At 42.1% G+C, this 18,901-nt stretch overlaps 1 protein-coding gene and 1 long non-coding RNA gene across 6 annotated transcripts in view; one reads left to right on the top strand and one right to left on the bottom strand.

Moving 5' to 3' along the window:
* LOC129867215 (A disintegrin and metalloproteinase with thrombospondin motifs 20-like) overlaps window positions 1-18,901 on the top strand; it is a 164,137-nt gene that overhangs the window by 129,234 nt on the left and 16,002 nt on the right. For all 3 annotated transcript variants that reach the window (XM_055940473.1, XM_055940475.1, XM_055940474.1), the window contains 5 exons: window positions 8,274-8,447; window positions 12,151-12,324; window positions 15,470-15,640; window positions 15,848-16,051; window positions 16,246-16,375. In XM_055940473.1, the coding sequence (XP_055796448.1) occupies window positions 8,274-8,447; window positions 12,151-12,324; window positions 15,470-15,640; window positions 15,848-16,051; window positions 16,246-16,375 (853 nt within the window). The remainder of the gene's footprint in view (window positions 1-8,273; window positions 8,448-12,150; window positions 12,325-15,469; window positions 15,641-15,847; window positions 16,052-16,245; window positions 16,376-18,901) is intronic.
* Window positions 125-6,528, bottom strand: LOC129867216 (uncharacterized). Of its 3 annotated transcripts, none has more exons than XR_008761591.1 (3): window positions 6,181-6,528; window positions 5,100-5,145; window positions 125-4,416 (listed from the first exon to the last, which is right to left on the bottom strand). It is a non-coding gene; the product is annotated as an uncharacterized LOC129867216 (long non-coding RNA). The 3 variants fall into 3 exon arrangements; XR_008761592.1 differs by lacking the exon at window positions 6,181-6,528 and having other exon boundaries at window positions 125-754; window positions 4,347-4,416; window positions 5,100-5,203; XR_008761590.1 differs by lacking the exon at window positions 6,181-6,528 and having other exon boundaries at window positions 5,100-5,216.

Raw genomic sequence — 18,901 nt, 5'->3', positions numbered from 1 at the left:
GTCATGGACTTACCTGGTGAGATGATTAGGGTATCATGTGGCATTCTTCAGTCAGGGTTTGTCCAATATAGCAATCAAGCTATGTAAGCATTAACTGATTCCAAAGAGAATAACTCACCAAAGACAGAAAATAATTGACATTTATTGCACAGATTTTGTTACACAAACACAGTTTGGGAGCAGTAAAGTTCCACACAAAATAGATATAGCAACAATGGTAACATCATTAAGTAATGACTACTGCTTTAAAAACAGCTGCAAACATTTTTGGGGTGAAGCAGCACTAACAAACAATTTGTTAAAATGAAATCCACAACATAAACATATTTGACTTTGGACTGAGGCAAATTCCCTAAACCTGTCACCCTGGGGTCAGATGGTAGTAACATCATTGAGCTTGTGTTTTCTGATCCAGCCCATATGCCGGTCTAGCACTGATCAACTGGAGCTAGCTAGAACTTGGAGACTTGGAGGTTCCCTCAGTCTCAGTTCTTCAAGCATGGTTCTTGTCATAGGTTGGAAACCAGAGCAGGATGCTAATGTTACATTTGGTCCCTGTTAGTGGTGGTTTATTCAATGTTAAACCAATCCAAATTATGCAATTGATGAGTTGTATTGGTCAGTATACTTGTAGGATTTGGCATGTTCGGAGGGTTAAGCCTTTGGAGGCACCAAACCAGATTCTGCTTCGAGATGTTATCTGAGGCATCAACATCTTTGGACAGAAGTATAGCTTTGACAGCAGCAACAAAGTCTGTATCGAAAGGCCAAACAGTTGGAAAACATGGAGTACAGCCAAAACATATATCAAAATAAGTCTCTTTTTTTTTCATTATTACATTTCCTGTCTGTTTTAAATCAAAGTAATTTGTTTTTGTCCCAGGATTTGATTAAAAAACAACTGTAATATTAGCATGCTCTCCATCAACATTGATGTGTCCAAGATTTATTTCTTGCAATTTCTTGCAATTTAGAGAGCAATGAAATAATGCTGCCATGCCTCAATAGAAACAAATGACATAGAAAAGACATGGCTTGTATACAAAGATTGATTTGTTTTTATCCCAGATTGCCCAACAAAACACACACATTTCTTAACATTTGACTGAGAGAGAACTAGACAAGATATTTATATAGTACATATGGAACATAAATATTAAGTGTCAGCAATGGAGAGTCTTTCATCTAAACCAGTGAACCCTCCTGCCTATATAGACATCTGCGATCAAGCACGGTTGATGTCAAACTTCAAAGTTTGATATATATTTGGCTCTATGTGGCCTAGTCCTGTACATTAAAGCCTCGTTTAGACATAGCCACTAATGCAGTCTCAGTGACAGAGGGTGATGACATAAAATGGCAGGAGTTGACTCGCGACCACAAAGAAACTAGATACAGAGCAGAGCAAGGGGAGAGAGATTGGGGAAAAGATTGAGAGAGGGGAAAAGACTAGTTTAGGCAGATTTTTGTTTCGCCGGCGCTACAGCTGGGGATGGATGCAGGGGGATAAAATAAGAGATCTGGAAGCGTTTAAACTAGGCTTTCCCTGGCTCGTCCAATGATTGGGAACAGGTCCTCAACTGGCATTGCAACGCATCTGAGAGAAAGGTCTCTAAAGCTTATGGGGTGAATCCTCTCTGAAATGGGACTTGTTCCTCTCTCCTCGTCTCTACTGGAGATTATTCATGTTGGGGCTTGTTGGTGGCTATCATGTTGATGTGCCTTGGTAGTTGGACTGTACAAACTTTTCATATTTGTCTCAAAAAAAATGTATCCCCAAACTTGGTTCAGTGGGAAAGAGTTTGAGGATGCCCTAGAAGAACGTGATAACCCACTCAAAATAGCATATCTCCCTAGAAAGTAAAGCTTGTCACTTTTTACCTCACATCTTACCAAGACACCCTACACCGCTGCTTTCTGGTGTGGCGTCAGTTAGCAGTGCAATAGACGTCAGTATATTACTCTTTAAATGAAGACTTCCAGGCTCTACCTTTACTGATGTGGGTCCTGTATTGCATGTTCCACATTAGCTACCTGGCTAATGGCAGGTCTGTTTCTACAGGTCTGTTTCTACTTGCGCATCTGTCTCTCAGAGCTTTAGGGCCGCTGGTTCACAGATGGTGAAGACATTCCAGCAAGTCAATGTCTGAGCCTACAGTACTCATATTCAGCCCCAACGTCTCCCTCCCAATCCTTTTGTGATTAAACGACACCACCGTTTACATCACGCAATGTTCAGTCCTCTTATGTCATCCTCCAGTGTCAGATCCGCCAGAGTAAATTGCAAGCACAAACTAATTTTGTCAATGAGGTCTGGAGGGCCGCACTGAATATTGGTTATATTTCCTCGCCATCAATTTTTTTTTTATCGTAATCTATCCATTGTTTTTTGAATTTTCTATGCTCCCTGACTGTCTTGTTTTCATTTTTGTTATTATTAGCGAGCTGGACACAGTCAAGGAACTGTATTATTTCTACACAGTTTGGATTTGCTTTTTGTCATTTTAAAGTATCAAATTTAAAAAACTATATACTGTATATATTTAACCAGGCAAGTCAGTTAAGAACAAATTCTTATTTACAATGACGGCCTGCCCCGGCAAAACCCTCCCCCAACCTGGACGACACTGGGCCAATTGTGCAATGCCCTAAGGGACTCCGGATCACAGCCGGGATCGAACCTGGGTCGAACCTGGGCCTCTAGCACTGCGATGCAGGGCCTTAAACCGCTGCGCCACTCAGTATAATGATAGAATAATGATAAAGTCCTATTAAAAAATATAGTAAATACTCAAACCATCCCGGGAACCGGCCCGTATGTTTGACACCCGTCTAGGATCTGAAAATATACAGTGTGGCTACGTGAGGCAGTCATTGGTGGGCAAATATTATATCTGATGTGCTGGAAGCCAAGGAATTATAGTTGCCTTTGACTTTGTAGTCAATGCTTTTACCTAATAACTTGTTTTCCTTCTACTGTTAAGGACACAGTTATACTCAATGTTTAACACCACTTTTGGAGTCCACTGTAGCTTTTTGGTTGGATCACAAGGCCAAGGTCAAGGTCGTTGGTGTCATACGATGCAATTCTTTTATGGGAACCCAGGATGAACAATGCCGAAAGACAAACGTTAGCTGTACCCCATGTATATAGCCAAGTTATTGTTACTCGTTGTGTATTTCTTCCTCGTGTCATCATTTTTTTCTATCATTTTTCTCTGCATTGATGGGAAGGGCCCGTAGGTAAGCATTTCACTGTTAGTCTACACTTGTTGTTTACGAAGCATGTGACAAATAACATTTGATTTTATTTATTTATTTTAAAGAACACCATGTCTTTGGCTTTGGTTGTGAACTCGTCACTAGGATAAATGACACTAGAGTTTGGGTCTTGACAGCTTAAAGTGGTGTTGAGTAAGAAGAAGATGGAATTTGGATGGATGGAATTTGCCAGGAATAGGGACTCTTGGAAGCTCTTGGAAATCCTGGGCCAAAAGGTCACTTTAGAATCTCATGCATTGTTCCGTCTTTTTAGTTCTGCTGTTCTAGATCAGGTTCACTTTCCTGGTCTGGCATAGCTTTATGAGACAACAGCATTGTACTCAATGAAGCACCAATGGAGTTTTTCTGGAGTGGGACATGAAAATGGATCTTGGTTCAAGCTGAATGTTTGGACAGGTAGAAAAACTGGTTGTTTTTGTCATTCCCGAAAGTTGACTTATGGTTGCTCAGTTCATCTTTTCTGAGTGGTGTTGACTTAAAAAGAGAATCCTGTTGGGGAAACTTAATATGCCTTTTAGGATTGTTTGGCACCAACTACACAGTTGAGTTTAGTCGACTGCTTTCATTTTCCATCACAAGCAGCCTTAAAGCTCTTGTAGTGAACATTTTGTCAACTTTGTTAACACAGACCAATAATTATTTAGACGTTGCAATATCCTTTTCAATCATCATTACCCTTACAATAAACTCCATGGTGACGCCAATAAGAAATGTCCCTATTTTTTACCTTCGGTACCTAAATATACTTATGACATTGGTTTGTACCAACTCTTTTGTGAGGAAATCCTACTTGCGAGTTAATACCAATTAATTTCAGTTAATACAGCCTACTTACTCGTGTAGTAATTGTCTAACGATATATCTTTGGCCACTGATGTCTGGATGCCAGATTTGGACCACGTTGGCCAGGGTTGGACTGGACTGTATTAGTGCTAATATGAGGTGTTGCTTATCGTTTCTTCCCATGCATGGAGATGATCAGGCATGTGTGTGGCTATTTTGGCCTTGAGGATGAAAGATCTATGACTCTGACATTCCTCCGCCCCACGATGCTCTGCTCTTACCAGCTTTTCCCACGTCGGCAGCATGTCTTGTTTAGACTTCTGTCTTTGAAACTTTCTTGCAAAACAGGACCTTGAACAGAAAAAGCATCCCGTGATACGGCAGTATCCCGCTCTCTGGCCATATGTCTTAGCCTCCCTCACTCTCTGAGCTTTGCAAACATCTTCTTACATGTTTTCCCCTCATTGACACTGATAAAGGTGTAATAACATCAGTGTAATAATCAGTGTAATGAACTGAAATAATATCAGTGGAACAACATCAGAGTTGTTGCTATAATAAAATCTATCAGTGTATCTTGTTCACTAATATCACTTGGTCGTTGGAAAATGAGTACATATTGAGTTGTTAGGAGGATCATAAACCTAGATTATCTTCAATATGACTTTGATCATCTTTTTTTGAAGCTGTTGACAATTTCTATACATAGTATATGAGTATTAGTTTGCTAGTACAGAGTATAATATTCTGGACAACCTTCACACAATCGTGAGTTTGTTCTTGCTCCAGAAACATAGGTACTAAAGAAATTAGACAGTGCCTTTTAAGGTTTGAAAACATCTGACAAACATTCCAAGTGAACTATCAATTGAAAGTGAGTTGTTCTATGGGGATTTCTGTGTTCTTTCTGTTGAAGTGGCATATGCTGAGGCGTAGTCGCATTGGCTGAACTACAGGTCATTCCATGGTCTCATAAGTTACCAAATAGCGTGGTCTCTCTATGCCTAAACGCTTCCATGTGTCCATTGGCTTACCTGTTCTCTGCGATGGAATGGGCGGCTGTCATCATACAATTGCAGCCTGCCATGCCAAGACAAAGACATGATCTTATGAATAGCATGGAAATAGAAAAAAGACATAACCTGTCAATATTCTTGATGCATCTCACATTTCAGTATAGTCTACCAAAGTCCATTTAAGTATCAATATTTGTAATCATTTAAATGAAAAAAGACAGCTCCATGTCTATTTACCTACAAGTGCAACAAGCTGTTTTATAGTATGGTCTTTATAGCACAGAGAATAAACATGAATTAGCTGGATTTGGTCTGGCAATAAATGAAGTGAACTGTCCCAGAACTCTGAAACACTAGCAAAGAGGAATGCAGTGGAAAGAAGAAGAAAAAGCACAAGCTGCTTAGCTGTTAGCACAATGCAGTAAACGGCCAAACATGGCTTATCTCTTTCTGTGTACTGTAATACATCTCCCGTTCTGGTTGAACAACTTTGTTAAACAAAACCGTGTTACTGGGGTGGCTTTCAGGCAACAATTTATTTCCGTCTTCTAAAGTAATCCATATTATTTCCAGATGAAATTCACTGGCTGATACTAGAATTAACCCACCTAATCATGTTAAATGAATTGCTGTTACAACTTGGGAGAGCAAATCTGTCTCGAGAGAAAGTCATTTTTCATGCGGCTTGTATATATATATTTTTTTTTCAACAAAGTTTTAATAGTAATAATACATGTATATGCAACTTAGAATATACTTTTATCCAGTGTGACTTACAGTACAGTAAATGGATACATTTAAGTGGCTAAGTGTTTGTAATCCCCATATACATTTTCTGTGAATGTGACCTTGAGTCTTTCCCCCCCATGTATTATTTGTTAGAGATCCCCAACATGTAGTATTTACTGTAGTAACATGCATTACCAGCCTATAACCCTTCATTAGTCATATTTATTTACTCATTTATTTACTCATTTACTAAATTCTCCAAATGAAAATCACAATCTTTTGTCCTCAGTATGTTAGTTAGAAGACCAGCAGCTATTCATGGAAAAGGCAATTGAGCAGTTGAAGAGTAGTAAGAGGAGAGTTGACTTACCTGATCCAGTGTTGAGTAGAGTGAGGCAGCAGCCTAGCCTGGTAGTAGAGTTTAGAGTGGAGGAGTTGGTCGGTTCCCGGGTCCTTGCCCTCCTCCTGCTCTGCTCAGCTCAGCTCTCAGAGGTTGTCCTTTGGCCCCACGCGCTGTGCCAGTTTTCTGCTCTACTTTTACGTTACCAGCCTTGATTAACTAATGGCTGACAGATAAGGCTCCCTGGCTGTGGAGAGGGAGGAGCACGGCGCCTAATAATGTCTTCTCCCCACTGTTAAACAGGCAGCAGATACAGTTCAGCTGAGGAGCACTGCTCGTAGCACTGCTCGTAGCACTGCTCGTAGCACTGCCCGTAGCACTGCCTGTATGGCTGTGGTTTCCTTTCTTCCTCCTGCTCTTTTTTATTTTCCTATTTTTTTCTACTTCAATGACAGCAGTAAGGAGGGGCTAACACCCCCTCTATCGCCCCTACTGTAAATTCGCCCCTACTGTCTCCGTTCCTGTCTGAAGTGGAGGGAGCAGTGTTATCATTTTTGAGTGAGCGTGCAGCGGGTATAAGAAACTGCCATGTTTAGGATCAGTCAGTCAACGCAGGACAGCTTTGAAGTCTCCTAGTCAGCTGGGCTGAGCCCTGTGTTTAAAATGCCTTTGTAATTACAATGTGTATTATATACTGTATCTGTGTGCGGTGTCAACTCAAGCACTGCCCTCACCACAGTAAAGAAGAGAATATAGCAGGAGGTGCCTCTCTGTTTAAATGGTTCAAATGGGTACTCTAGCATAGTGAACTCACCAAGTGTTGCACAAACGTGTCTCTCTGAGTGCTTGAATGCTTCTCCTCCATTAGTGGAAAAAGAAGTCATTCTTCACATCCTATGCCCTTAGCTCCTGTTGTCCAAACCTAAAAAAGTACCAGCTTTTGTTAGAAATCAATACAGTATGTCTAAAATAAATCTTCCTTAAAGAATTCCATCACAGCACAGTAAGTCCAATAGAGTGTACTATCTATGACCACCACAAGTTTACCATTTTGCTGTTATGCAACATTCTGAGATCATAATTAAGGGACAATACAATATTATGTTTATTATCTGGGCTGGAAAATATGCTAAGACAAAACAGAGTTCTCCACGTCTTGTTGTACTTTATTCCAATACCCCATTTTAGAGTGGCTTTGTGTAAGGGGGCTCACTCTCTCACTGAGAGTACAGCAGAAATAGCTGGCTCTCTAATTGCTGTTTGTACTCATAAAGACGGAAGAGTCTAGAATATTTTTATCCATCGACCGACCTTCGTCTCAGTCATGGGTCTTTCTGAAGACTCATCAGGATCTCTCTGCTTTTTATTCGTTGTGTTCTTGTTTTCTCTGTAGCTTTTCTGAAGCATTGTACAGCTTATTGAAACCATATGATTGTCTAGCCATATGTATGCATCCAGGTCTTTTAGCTTTGTGAGTCTTCTCTCTCCTGGGGTTGTGTGTGTCCTCTAGTTTCTGCCATGTACAGGGTTTACACGTTAAACAGGGGAGTGCATTCAAACCTGGGTGTTCACTAGATGCTTTACAGAGATCCATGTCATGATTAGTTTATCCAAAAGTGGTTTATAGCTCGTTCACTTGGCCATGAGATGCAATAACATATCATGTGTGTTTATCTCCAACTCATACACTGAAGACACTATATTGAGCAAAGCACCGTGTTGAATAATTTTATACATTTTATAACATCTTTGCTAGTACATTTTCATTGATTCTTGTGGTTTTTATACTCTTTTAGACAATTTCATTTGGCTCACTACTCTTTCATGTGGTAGAGAGGGAACCTCCTCAGGAGTAAGCTAAGCCGTGACCATTGAAACCATTAACCATCAAATCATTACAAGCAGGCTCTCAATGCGCAACACAAAACAGCACATTGGATGGTTAAGTACTTTGTCTCTCTTCATACATATAAAGTTCTAAACTGATTGACATGTTGTACTTTCGCAGAACTTGAGCAGCGGGTATAAGCATGGTTTCAAAAAGTGTTGTTGGAAAAGGCATTCACTAGAATCTCTGCACTCACTGTCTCCATTTTGTTTTATCTCCCTCTCTGTCTCTCTAGTGTTCAGTGAGCTGTGGCCGGGGGACCAAGCAGCGGGAGATAACCTGTGTTTACCAAAACCAGAACCAAACCCAAATAGAGGAAGAGCACTGCATTCATCTGTCACGTCCCCGGACACAGAAGGCCTGCCGAGCCCAGGGATGCCCCGGCTGGAAGGCCAACAGGTGGAGCAAGGTATGTGTCATTCACCACCCCGTCCCCACACACTCTCAAAATACCCCCAGGCCCCTTGGGGGGACCACACCACCCGCCACTCTCTAATGCTAACAGTCACCTCTAGCAGCTGGGACGCCAACGCAAACACAGTCAAGGGCTTCCCAGTGTCCCCAGATGTAGAACGTATACAGTACTGTACACACTGAGCACCTGTCCAATCACTGAGCAGTTTATATACTCTTGTACCAAATGTCCTTCCGATGTGAGTTAAACACCACAGGCTACATTTACATAACTGTTTATGCAATGCACCATACTTGTATACTTGTGAGAGGAAATGTTATGGGAATTCAGTGAAGCTTGTGCTGTGCTTTCGCTCTCTCTCCTGGGTTTGACTAGTTATCATGCCAGTTCCTTTACATTTCTTGCACTCTTTTCAAACAGCAGGGGCTAGTTGCCCAGTGCCTTTTGGGTGCATTTTACTGCACCAATGCAGCATGCTGGACAACATTTTTAACATGCAACTGACACTTCTAAAAAAAATCCCAAATACAAGAAGGTACCTACTTTCGACAGACAGACAGATCCCACTGGGCACAAACTTGTTGAATCAACGTTGTTTAAATGTCATTTGTCAACTGTTTGTAACGTGGAATCTATATGAAAAATACATTGGATTTGCAAAAAGTCATTTTTTTTTTGAGAGTCAAATTTCAACCACAGAATGATATCATCATGGTAACACATTTTCAACATAGACAAACCTTGTATAAAATATGTTGAATTTGTACCTTTAAATAATGTCAGATCTTCAACGTTATAGCCACTATCAGAAAAAAAACTATAGACTGGGCAGCACCTCCTACTGGAGAGTTGCTCTATCTACAGCTATCCATTTGGTCTCCCATCCCATTTAATCAAGTCCAGCCCAGCTTTGATATTTGTCACTGACTACTGCCAATGTGCTATTGTGACAATGATTATTGAGAGCTCTCTTAACTAAATAGATTCACTGTAGCTATCAAAGTCATTACAAAGGGTAGGTTTAACAGAGCAAATGTAATGTAGCCATACTCTCTCTAGAAATCATATTTCATCAATGACACTATTTAGGCCTATATAACATTTGCAAAGTCATCAACAGCTATTGTTTCATTTCAAACCTAAAAATAGACAATACATTTAAGCCTAGGGTTTCAAGTTTTGGTTGATGTCAAATTTAATCTTCAAGTTAATAATGAATATGATGAATTTACATCTCCATTTCAACCAAAAATCTAAATTAAAGATTAGGACCAAATCAAATCATACTTTATTTAAAGTGCATTTAAAGTTTGATTTGATTTAGTCCTTTAGCAGTGCTAGCAGAGAGGAAATCCATAAGCCCAAATGTATCACAAGGCCACCAGAGAGTAAAGGAGATGGAGGTGGAGGGAGCTTTGTAATGTTCTGACAGGTTGTCCAGAGCAGAGGAAGGAGTAGTTGTCTGTCCATAAGTGGTGACTGTTTAACAGTCTGATGGCCTGGAGATAGAAGCTGTTTATCAGTCTCTCTGTCCCAGCTTTGATGCGCCTTTACTGTCTCCGCCTTCTAGATGATAGCGGGATGAACAGGCCCTCCTGTGACACCAGGTGATGTAGATGTCCTGACAGGCGGGCAGTGTGCCCCCGGTGATGCATTGGGCTGACTGCACCACCCTCTGGAGAGCCTTGCAGTTGTGGACATTGCAATTGTCATACCAGGCAGTAATACGGCTCGACAGCATGCTCTCTATGGTGCATCTGTAGAAGTTTGTGAGGGTCTTAGGGGCCAAGGCAAATTTCTTCAGCCTCCTGAGGTTGAAGAGGAATTGTTGCTCGTTCTTCACCACATTGTCTGTTTGAATGGACCATTTCAGTTTGTCATTGATGTGCAAGCTGAGGATCTTGAAGCTTTTCACCCTCTCCACTGCGTTCCCGTCGGAGAGTAGCAATGGTCAAGAGGGCTCGATGTGCGAGTAGCATAGGAGATGTGTTGATAGAACTTCAATAGCGTTTTCCTCAGATTTCCTTTATTAAAGGCCCCAGCTACAATAAATGCAGCCTCAGGATATGCGGTTTCCAGTTTGCACAAAGTCCAGTGTAGTTCCTTGAGAGCCGTCCCTGTGTCTGCTTGGGTGGGAAAATACACAGCCATGACAATGCCCAAAGAAAATTATTTTGGGAGGTAATGCCGTAATTCTCTCACTCTATCAGGCCCCCTGAAGATGTACTCTATTTAAGTAATGTTTCTGTTGGACACAATATGGAGAGCAAAGAGAGCTCCTCAGGTCCTGTATGCTCCTCACGCCCAAAGTGTGGTTGTGAAATCCCCATTGGGAGCCCATCGCTGTCTTCCTCCATTAGACCACTGCCACTTCCCAGCTTTTGTGGGCCTCACTCTCCCTTTCCCTCCCTGGTGTCTGGAAGCAATCATCTCCCTTCACATACCACCAGAAACCATGAAATCCACAACTAGAGCATAAAGACATGTTTTATATCTTAACATTCATGCCTGTGACAACTTTGTAAACCTCAGCACCCACCGTTTGGGCTTTTCAGCAGCCAGTCACTCAATCCCCTCAGTCGCCTCTGAATGGGGGTCTGGTGAAGGGGTACGAGAGAGGAGGGGGTGTGGAGATCCGTGAGCAAAGGGTAAGGACCGCCTGTGGAGCTCTTGGTGTGGAGCGGCCCATGCTCAGGAGTGGAGTGGCGGCAAGCTCACTGATTGGTCTGTGACAGCTGCATTTCCTGCTTCTCTGTGATCAACCAATTTGCAAAAGCATGTCTGTGGGTCGGCTGCACTCTCCTCTCTCCTTTAAAACCCATACAATTAGAATCACAGGTTCTACTTCTAGGCTCTTCTTATATTCTATTTGAACTCTAATTGTATTCTAACACAAATTATTATATTTTTATGAACAAAAACGACATGCTGTAGATGGGTAGAGAGCAGCAGTTTCTGGAGAACTCAACTCCAACATCAAATAGTGTGCTTAACTATGACAAGTGTAATCCTCGGCAATGAAAACCAAAAGTATTTTGGAAAGAGATTAGAATCAAATTTCTTAAGCCGTATCAGTTGTTAAAATCGTAATAGGAGGCTATATTACGTCCCACTTTGGGATATTACAAAAGACAGCCTTTAAATGAGGCCTCGTTCTTTTGCTTAAACCTTCATCTGAGGTCTGGTACATGGTTCTTAGTCCAGGATAACACTTCATCTTTGTCCGTGAAACCTCTTTCTAATGAAATCCTGGAGATCTATTAGTGCTGGAGAGCTTCCTTAGCATGTAGGTAGGATTCTCAATGACATCAAAGAGATGGGCCAGGTGATAGACCTCTGGGGAAACTGACAATACGGCTCACACAGACACAACAACCGTAGGCTCAGAGGAAAACATATGTCTCTGTCTGCATTGTTCAAGGACATTGTGTAGAGGCATCGTAGCCTGTGACGCAGACCCAGCACACAAAAAAAGGATGTACTGTATGTTACAAAACATTGATGCTTAGTCCAGGTCAGAGAGAGTGAAAGGGGACAGGATGGGAAAATGTATGTTTTTGTGTGAATTTCAGACTTGGTTGCTACAGTAGTAAGCTGACAGACATATGAGGATATCTGTGCTGGCAATGCAATGACAACAACCTGATCGTGAACAGACTAGCTTGTGTGTCAGTCAATCTAATGTGTGTGTTTGTAGTGCTCTGCCACCTGTGGAGTGGGGGTCCAGAACAGAGATGTGTACTGCAGACTGAAGGGTACAGGGCGGGTGAGAGAGGAGCTGTGTGGTTCCCACAACCGTCCGGCCGCTGCGCAGCCCTGCCAGGCTACTGAGTGTCTCCATCACACCTGGGCAGCTGGAGAGTGGCAAGATGTAAGTATAGACCACTATCTAGCTCGCTCTATGTCTATATCCCTCTCTTTTTATCTCACTTACCCTGTATTCTTCTTCTTCTCTCTCTCTCTCTCTCTCTCTCTCTCTCTCTCTCTCTCTTTGACACACAATCTCTACCCAACACACTTCATCACAGACACAAACAAGGACTCGTCACCTCTCTGTATAACTGTCTTATTGTAGGTTATGGGTTTCTCCTGTCAAACTTCAAATTCACCCCTTTGTGCCATAGGTCCTGTTAACTTCTTATGGCTGCAGGGGCAGTATTGAGTAGCTTGGATGAAAGGTGCCCATATCAAACGGCCTGCTCCTCAGTCATAGTTGCTAATATATGCATATTATTATTAGTATTGGATAGAAAATACTCTGAAGTTTCTAAAACTGTTTGAATTATGTATGTGAGTATAACAGAACTCATATGGCAGGCAAAAACCTGAGAAGTTCCACTTCCTGTTTGGATTTTTTCTGAGGCTGGTAGATTTTCAACCAAGCTCCCATTGAAATTACAGCGAGATATGGATGAGTTTTCACTTCCTACGGCTTCCACTAGATGTCAACAGTCAATAGAACCTTTTCTGATGACTCTAATGTGAAGGGGGGCCGAAGGAGACAGGAATGAGTAACCACTGCCATGAGGTGACCATGCATTCACCACACACGTTCACGTGAGAGGCAGCTCTGTTCCATCGCTCATTTGAAGTCAATGTAATTCTCCGGTTGGAACGTTATTCAAGATGTAAGTTAACAACATTCTAAAGATTGATTCAATACATCGTTTGACATGTTTCTACTGACTGTTACGGAACTTTTGGACATTTCGTCACGTTTTAGTGAACGCGATTTGTGACTTTGGAATTGTTTACCAAACGCGCTAACCAAAGTAGCTAATTGGACATAAATAACGAACATTATCGAACAAATCAAGCATTTATTGTGGTCCTGGGAGTGCATTCTGATGAAGATCATCAAAGGTAAGGAAACATTTATCATGTAATTTCTGGTGTCTGTTGACTCCAACATGGCGGCTAATTTGACTCTTGTTCTGAGCTCCGTCTCAGATTATTGCATGGTTTGCTTTTTCCGGAAAGTTTTTTTGAAATCTGACACAGCAGTTGCATTAAGGAGAGGTATATCTATAATTCCATGTGTATAACTTGTATTATCATCTACATTTATGATGAGTATTTCTGTTGAAACGATGTGGCTATGCACTATCACTGGATGTTTTTGGAACTAATGAATATAACGCGCCAATGTAAACTCAGATTTTTTTATATAAATATGAACTTTATCAAACAAAACATGCATGTATTGTGTAACATGAAGTCCTATGAGTGTCATCTGATGACGATCATCAAAGGTTAGTGATTCATTTTAGCTATATTTCTGCTTTTTAGGACTGCTATCTTTCGCTGGAAAAATTGCTGTGCTTATTGTGGTTTGGTGTGACCTAACATAATCGTTTGGTGCTTTCGCTGAAAAGCATATTTGAAATCGGACACTTTGGTGGCATTAACAACAAGATTACCGTTAAAATGGTATGAGACACATGTATGTTTGAGGAATTTTAATTATGAGATTTCTGTTGTTTTGAATTTGGCGCCCTGCACTTTCACTGGCTGTTGTCATATCCTCCCGTTACCGGGATTGCAGCCATAAGAAGTTTTAAGGGGTTTACACTGTAGCCAACGTAGACATGCTCTCTTCACTTTCCACCTTCCCACAGACACTCTCTCGAAACCCTCCAGAATACTCAGAGACACCATGTGTGATGCACAGTGATGGAGTGGAGCTGTCCATTGGATGTGTTAATGTCTTATGGGTGACTGGACAAGCCCACAAAACACCAAGTCCCAGTTGAACTTCCATTTAGAATGCATTGATTCTCCAAAATTCCACAAGGAAAAGAGAATCACATTTTTAAAATGTCCTAGACAGAACTTCGGAGAGTCAATGTGCTTTCAAATACTACTTCATCAGTTGATTTATTAGATTGTATTCACATAGATTTGTTAATAGAGACAGATTCCAATTGCTAGCGTGTGTGTTTAATGAACACACAGCAGTCATGGATGTTTGTGTGTGAGAGACATAAGATCATCATACAGGAGATTGTTATTGGCAGTGCTCTCACACAGAGCTAGCGGACCAGACCAGCTGTGTTTGTGAGGTCACTGAGGTAGCCCAGCACTCCTGCATCAGACATGAGGGTTTAAACGATAACCATCACTCTATGATAAATCACATCAAAACCTCAAAGCACTGATCCATATCACATCCATGTCTTTTGTCTAGTCGAGTGGCACTGCACTGTGTGACATGAGCACTGAGCAGTCCTCTTCAACTTAGTGTTTTTTTCCTCTTGGCCACGCTCTTCCTTTCATGTCCCCCATACTCTGTCGCCAAACTTCAGGACACAAGACGAGTACAATGTAAAGACTTTGTGCTGCTTCCTCCAGAAATCTTTGCACGCACTCAGATTCTGTCTATGTTGCGATGCATTCCGCTGACAGCCTCCTGGCTCAAAAACAGACATTTCTGGCCCAAAAACCATTTCAGCATTCATAACTGTGCTTAGAATATGAGATATTCTAATAAACAAAACTGATATCTTTTTGATTTTATAGGACATATGCTTTAGCCATTCAAAACCTAGTGTTCCTCACATTGTAATACTGGTCTTAACTTTTGATTACCTCTCTAAACCATCATTCCATATCACTCAAAACCAATTTGTGTATCCACCCATGACTTGCCATTTCTTTTATGTCTGGGGTTGGCCTTGAAAGCAATGTGAGATGTCATATCATGCCCACTTTTCCTCCCCTGGATAAAGTGTAGAGCATGGACATCTGGAAAGCTACGGAAACAACCAAGCCTGTCAGAACTTATATTGGGTGTCTCTGTTAGCAGTCCAACACTGCCCCCTATGCCAATCTAAAGACATTACTCTTTGATCCACACATAGGTATTAATCTCGTCCACCAGCTGGGTCTTTTTGTATCAAACATATATGCGGTAGCAATTGAGACTGGGGACAAGGTTACAGTTGTATTACTTTTAATGCCTTTTGATGTTGACATGATGACTGATCCTCATATTGGCCTGTGTCTGTTCTCTGCAGTGTAACGCCACCTGTGGAGAAGGTATGAGGAACAGGAAGGTTCTGTGTGTGGAGGCCGGGCTGACCCCAGTCCAGGACGCCCTCTGTGATCCCTCGTCTTGCCCTGCCCTGCACCAGCCCTGCAGCAGAGCACCCTGCTACCACATGTGGATAACAGGAGAGTGGTCACAGGTACAGTAGGAACCTTGGTTTAGGAACACTCTGCCTGGTCATACCTTTAAATACACCTATCTTTGTGTCATTTGATGTAACAATTTACCGACAGTATTTGACTAGCCTAGGTCGTCAAACAGAAATGTATATATTGAAGTGTTATTCCACAAATTGCTCTATATCCTTATCCACTGAGGGGTGATTTCAATTGTGTGTGATTTCCAGTGCTCTGCTAGCTGTGGCGTGGGCTACCAGCAGCGTATAGTGTCCTGCTCCATGAAGCCCTCCTCCACCCTGCACCCTAATGATGCCCAGTCCTCCGCCTTGTCCCGCCCTCACTGTCCAGAGCCTCACCCACCTAGCACCAGGCAGTGCCTCCTTTGGGACTGCCCACAAGCTGCCTACTGGAAAGTTGGCCCATGGAGCAAGGTGTGTTTCAGTGTGTTTGAGAGAGAGAAAGAGGGGGATGGAGAGAATGGTGAGAGGGAGAGAAAGAGAGAGGGGTGGTAAATGGTATCAGATCATGGTATTGAAACAACAGTTACGTTTTGTAAATTGAGTATGTAATATGTCAGTAGTTTCCATGTAATTCACTGTGTTGATGTCCTTTATGTGCTCCTCAGTGCTCCCAGACATGTGGAGCGGGGGTAATGGAGCGCAGGGTAGAGTGTCTGTTCTCTAAAGGCCAACCGTCCAAACACTGCCGTCCAGCCGAGAGGCCCGAGTCACAGGCCACCTGTCGAGAGAGAGAGTGTGAGTCTCTACAGTACTACTACTACTACTACATACTGTGCATTCGGAACGTATTCAGCCCCATTGACTTTTTCCACATTTCGTTTCGTTACAGCCTTATTCTAAAAATTATTAAATAAACATTTTCCTCATCAATCTACACACAATACCCCATAATGACAAAGCAAAAACAGTTTTTTAGACATTTTTGCAAATGAAAAGAAATACCTTATTTACATAAGTATTCAGACCCTTTGCTATGAGACTCGAAACTGAGCTCAGGTGCATCCTGTTTCCATTGATCATCCTTGAGATGTCTCTACAACTTGTTTAGAGTCCACCTGTGGTAAATTCAATTGATTGGACATGATTTGGAAAGGCACACACCTGTCTATATAAGGTCCCACAGTTGATAGTGCATGTCAGAGCAAAAACCAAGCCATGAGGTCGAAGGAATTGCTCCGAGACAGGATTGTGTCAAGGCACAGATCTGTGGAATGCCACCAAAAAATGTCTGCAGCATAGAAGGTCCCCAAGGAGAGAGTGGCCTCCATAATACTTAAATGAAAAAAGCTTGGATCCACCAAGACTCTTCCTAGAGCTGGCTGCCCGGCCAAACGGAGAAATCGGGGAAAAAGGGCCTTGGTCAGGGAGGGGACAAAGAACCTGATGGTCACTCTGACAGAGCTCCAAAGTTCCTCTATGGAGATGAAAGAAACTTCCAGAAGGACAACCGTCTCTGCAGCACTCCACCAATGTGGCCTTTATGGTAGAGTGGCCAGATGGAAGCCACTCCTCAGTAAAAGGCACATGACAGCCTGCTTGGAGTTTGCCAAAGACACCTAAAGGACTCTCAGACCGTGAGAAACAAGATTCTCTGGTCTGATGAAACCACAATTGAACTATTTGGCCTGATTGCCAAGCGTCACGTCTGGAGGAAACCTGCCACCATCCCTACGTTGAAGCATGGTGGTGGCAGCATCATGCTGTGGGGATGTTTTTCTGTGGCAGGGACTGGGAGACTAGTCAGAGAGATCCTTGATGAAAACCTGCTCCAGAGTGCTCAGGACCTCAGGCTGGGGTGAAGGTTCACCTTCCAAATGGACAACAACCATAAGCACACAGCCAAGACAACAGGAGTGGCTTTGGGACAAGTCTCTGAATGTCCTTGAGTTGCCCAGCTAGAGCCCGGACTTGAACCCGATCGAATATCTCTGGAGATACTTGAAAATAGCTGTGCAGCGACGCTCCCCATCCAACCTGACAGAACTTGAGAGGATCTGCAGAGAAGAATGAGAGAAACTCCCAATATATTTTTTACATTTAACCTTTATTTAACTAGGCAAGTCAGTTAAGAACAAATTATTATTTACAATGACAGGTGTGCCAAGCTTGTAGCTTCATACCCAACAAGACTCGAGGCTGTAATCGCTGCTTCAACAAAATGCTGAGTAAAGGGTCTGAATACTTATGCAAATGTGATATTTCAGTTTTTTATTTTTAATAAATTATCAAAAAATCTAAAATAAACCGTTTTTGCTTCGTCATTATGTGGAATTGTGTGTAGATTAATGAGGGAAAACAATTATTGAATACATTTTAGAATAAGGCTGTAACCTAACAAAATGTGGAAAAAGTCAAGGGGTCTGAATACTTTCCGAAGGCACTGTATCACAGGAGGTTGGTGGCACCTTAATCCATGTGTTTATGCCATTACATTTACTCCGTTCCAGCCATTATTATGAGCCATCCTTCCCTCAGCAGCCTCCACTGATGTATATCTCACCATACAGTCATCTTCCAATGGGTGTGTTTTTCCTGTGTAGTTCTAATGAAGGATCGGTGCAAGCTCTTCTGTCGGTTTACTGGGACGATGGCCTACTATCAGCTGAAGGATCGTGTCATCGACGGCACGCCGTGTGGCCCAGCAACCCAACAGAAGAGCTTGCACCGATCCTTTATTTGCAAAACCTGTTTTTGCTTCGTCATTATGGGGTATTGTGTGTAGATTGATTGATCAATTTTAGAATAAGGCTGTAATGGAACATAATGTGGTGAAAGTCAAGGGGTCTGAATACTTTCAGAATGCACTGTACATACAAACACACGCACACACTTCTACACAGCCTCTCTAATACTTGTCTCCACTACTTCTACACAGGCTCTCTAATGCTTGTCTCCACTACTGCTACACTTCTATAATAATCCTCTCCACTACTTCTACACTTCTCTAATAATCCTCTCCACTACTTCTACACAGGCTCTCTAATGCTTGTCTCCACTACTTCTCCACTTTTCTAATAATCCTCTCCACTACTTCTACACTTCTCTAATAATCCTCTCCACTACTTCTACACTTCTCTAATAATCCTCTCCACTACTTCTACACAGCCTCTCCCTGTGAACTGTACACAGTGGTTTTCAGAAAGTGTGCTTACAGCTATTGCAGCACCGCTCTGAAGTATTAGGCCTACAACTTAGATGTGGTTCCCTTCCTGACCCATGGAGTGCTTATTAATGGAAAACAGGAGTGTATAGTAATGGAAT

Source organism: Salvelinus fontinalis, chromosome 12, assembly GCF_029448725.1.
Source record: "Salvelinus fontinalis isolate EN_2023a chromosome 12, ASM2944872v1, whole genome shotgun sequence".
Taxonomy (NCBI): domain Eukaryota; kingdom Metazoa; phylum Chordata; class Actinopteri; order Salmoniformes; family Salmonidae; genus Salvelinus; species Salvelinus fontinalis.
This window is presented reverse-complemented; position numbering and strand designations above follow the sequence as displayed.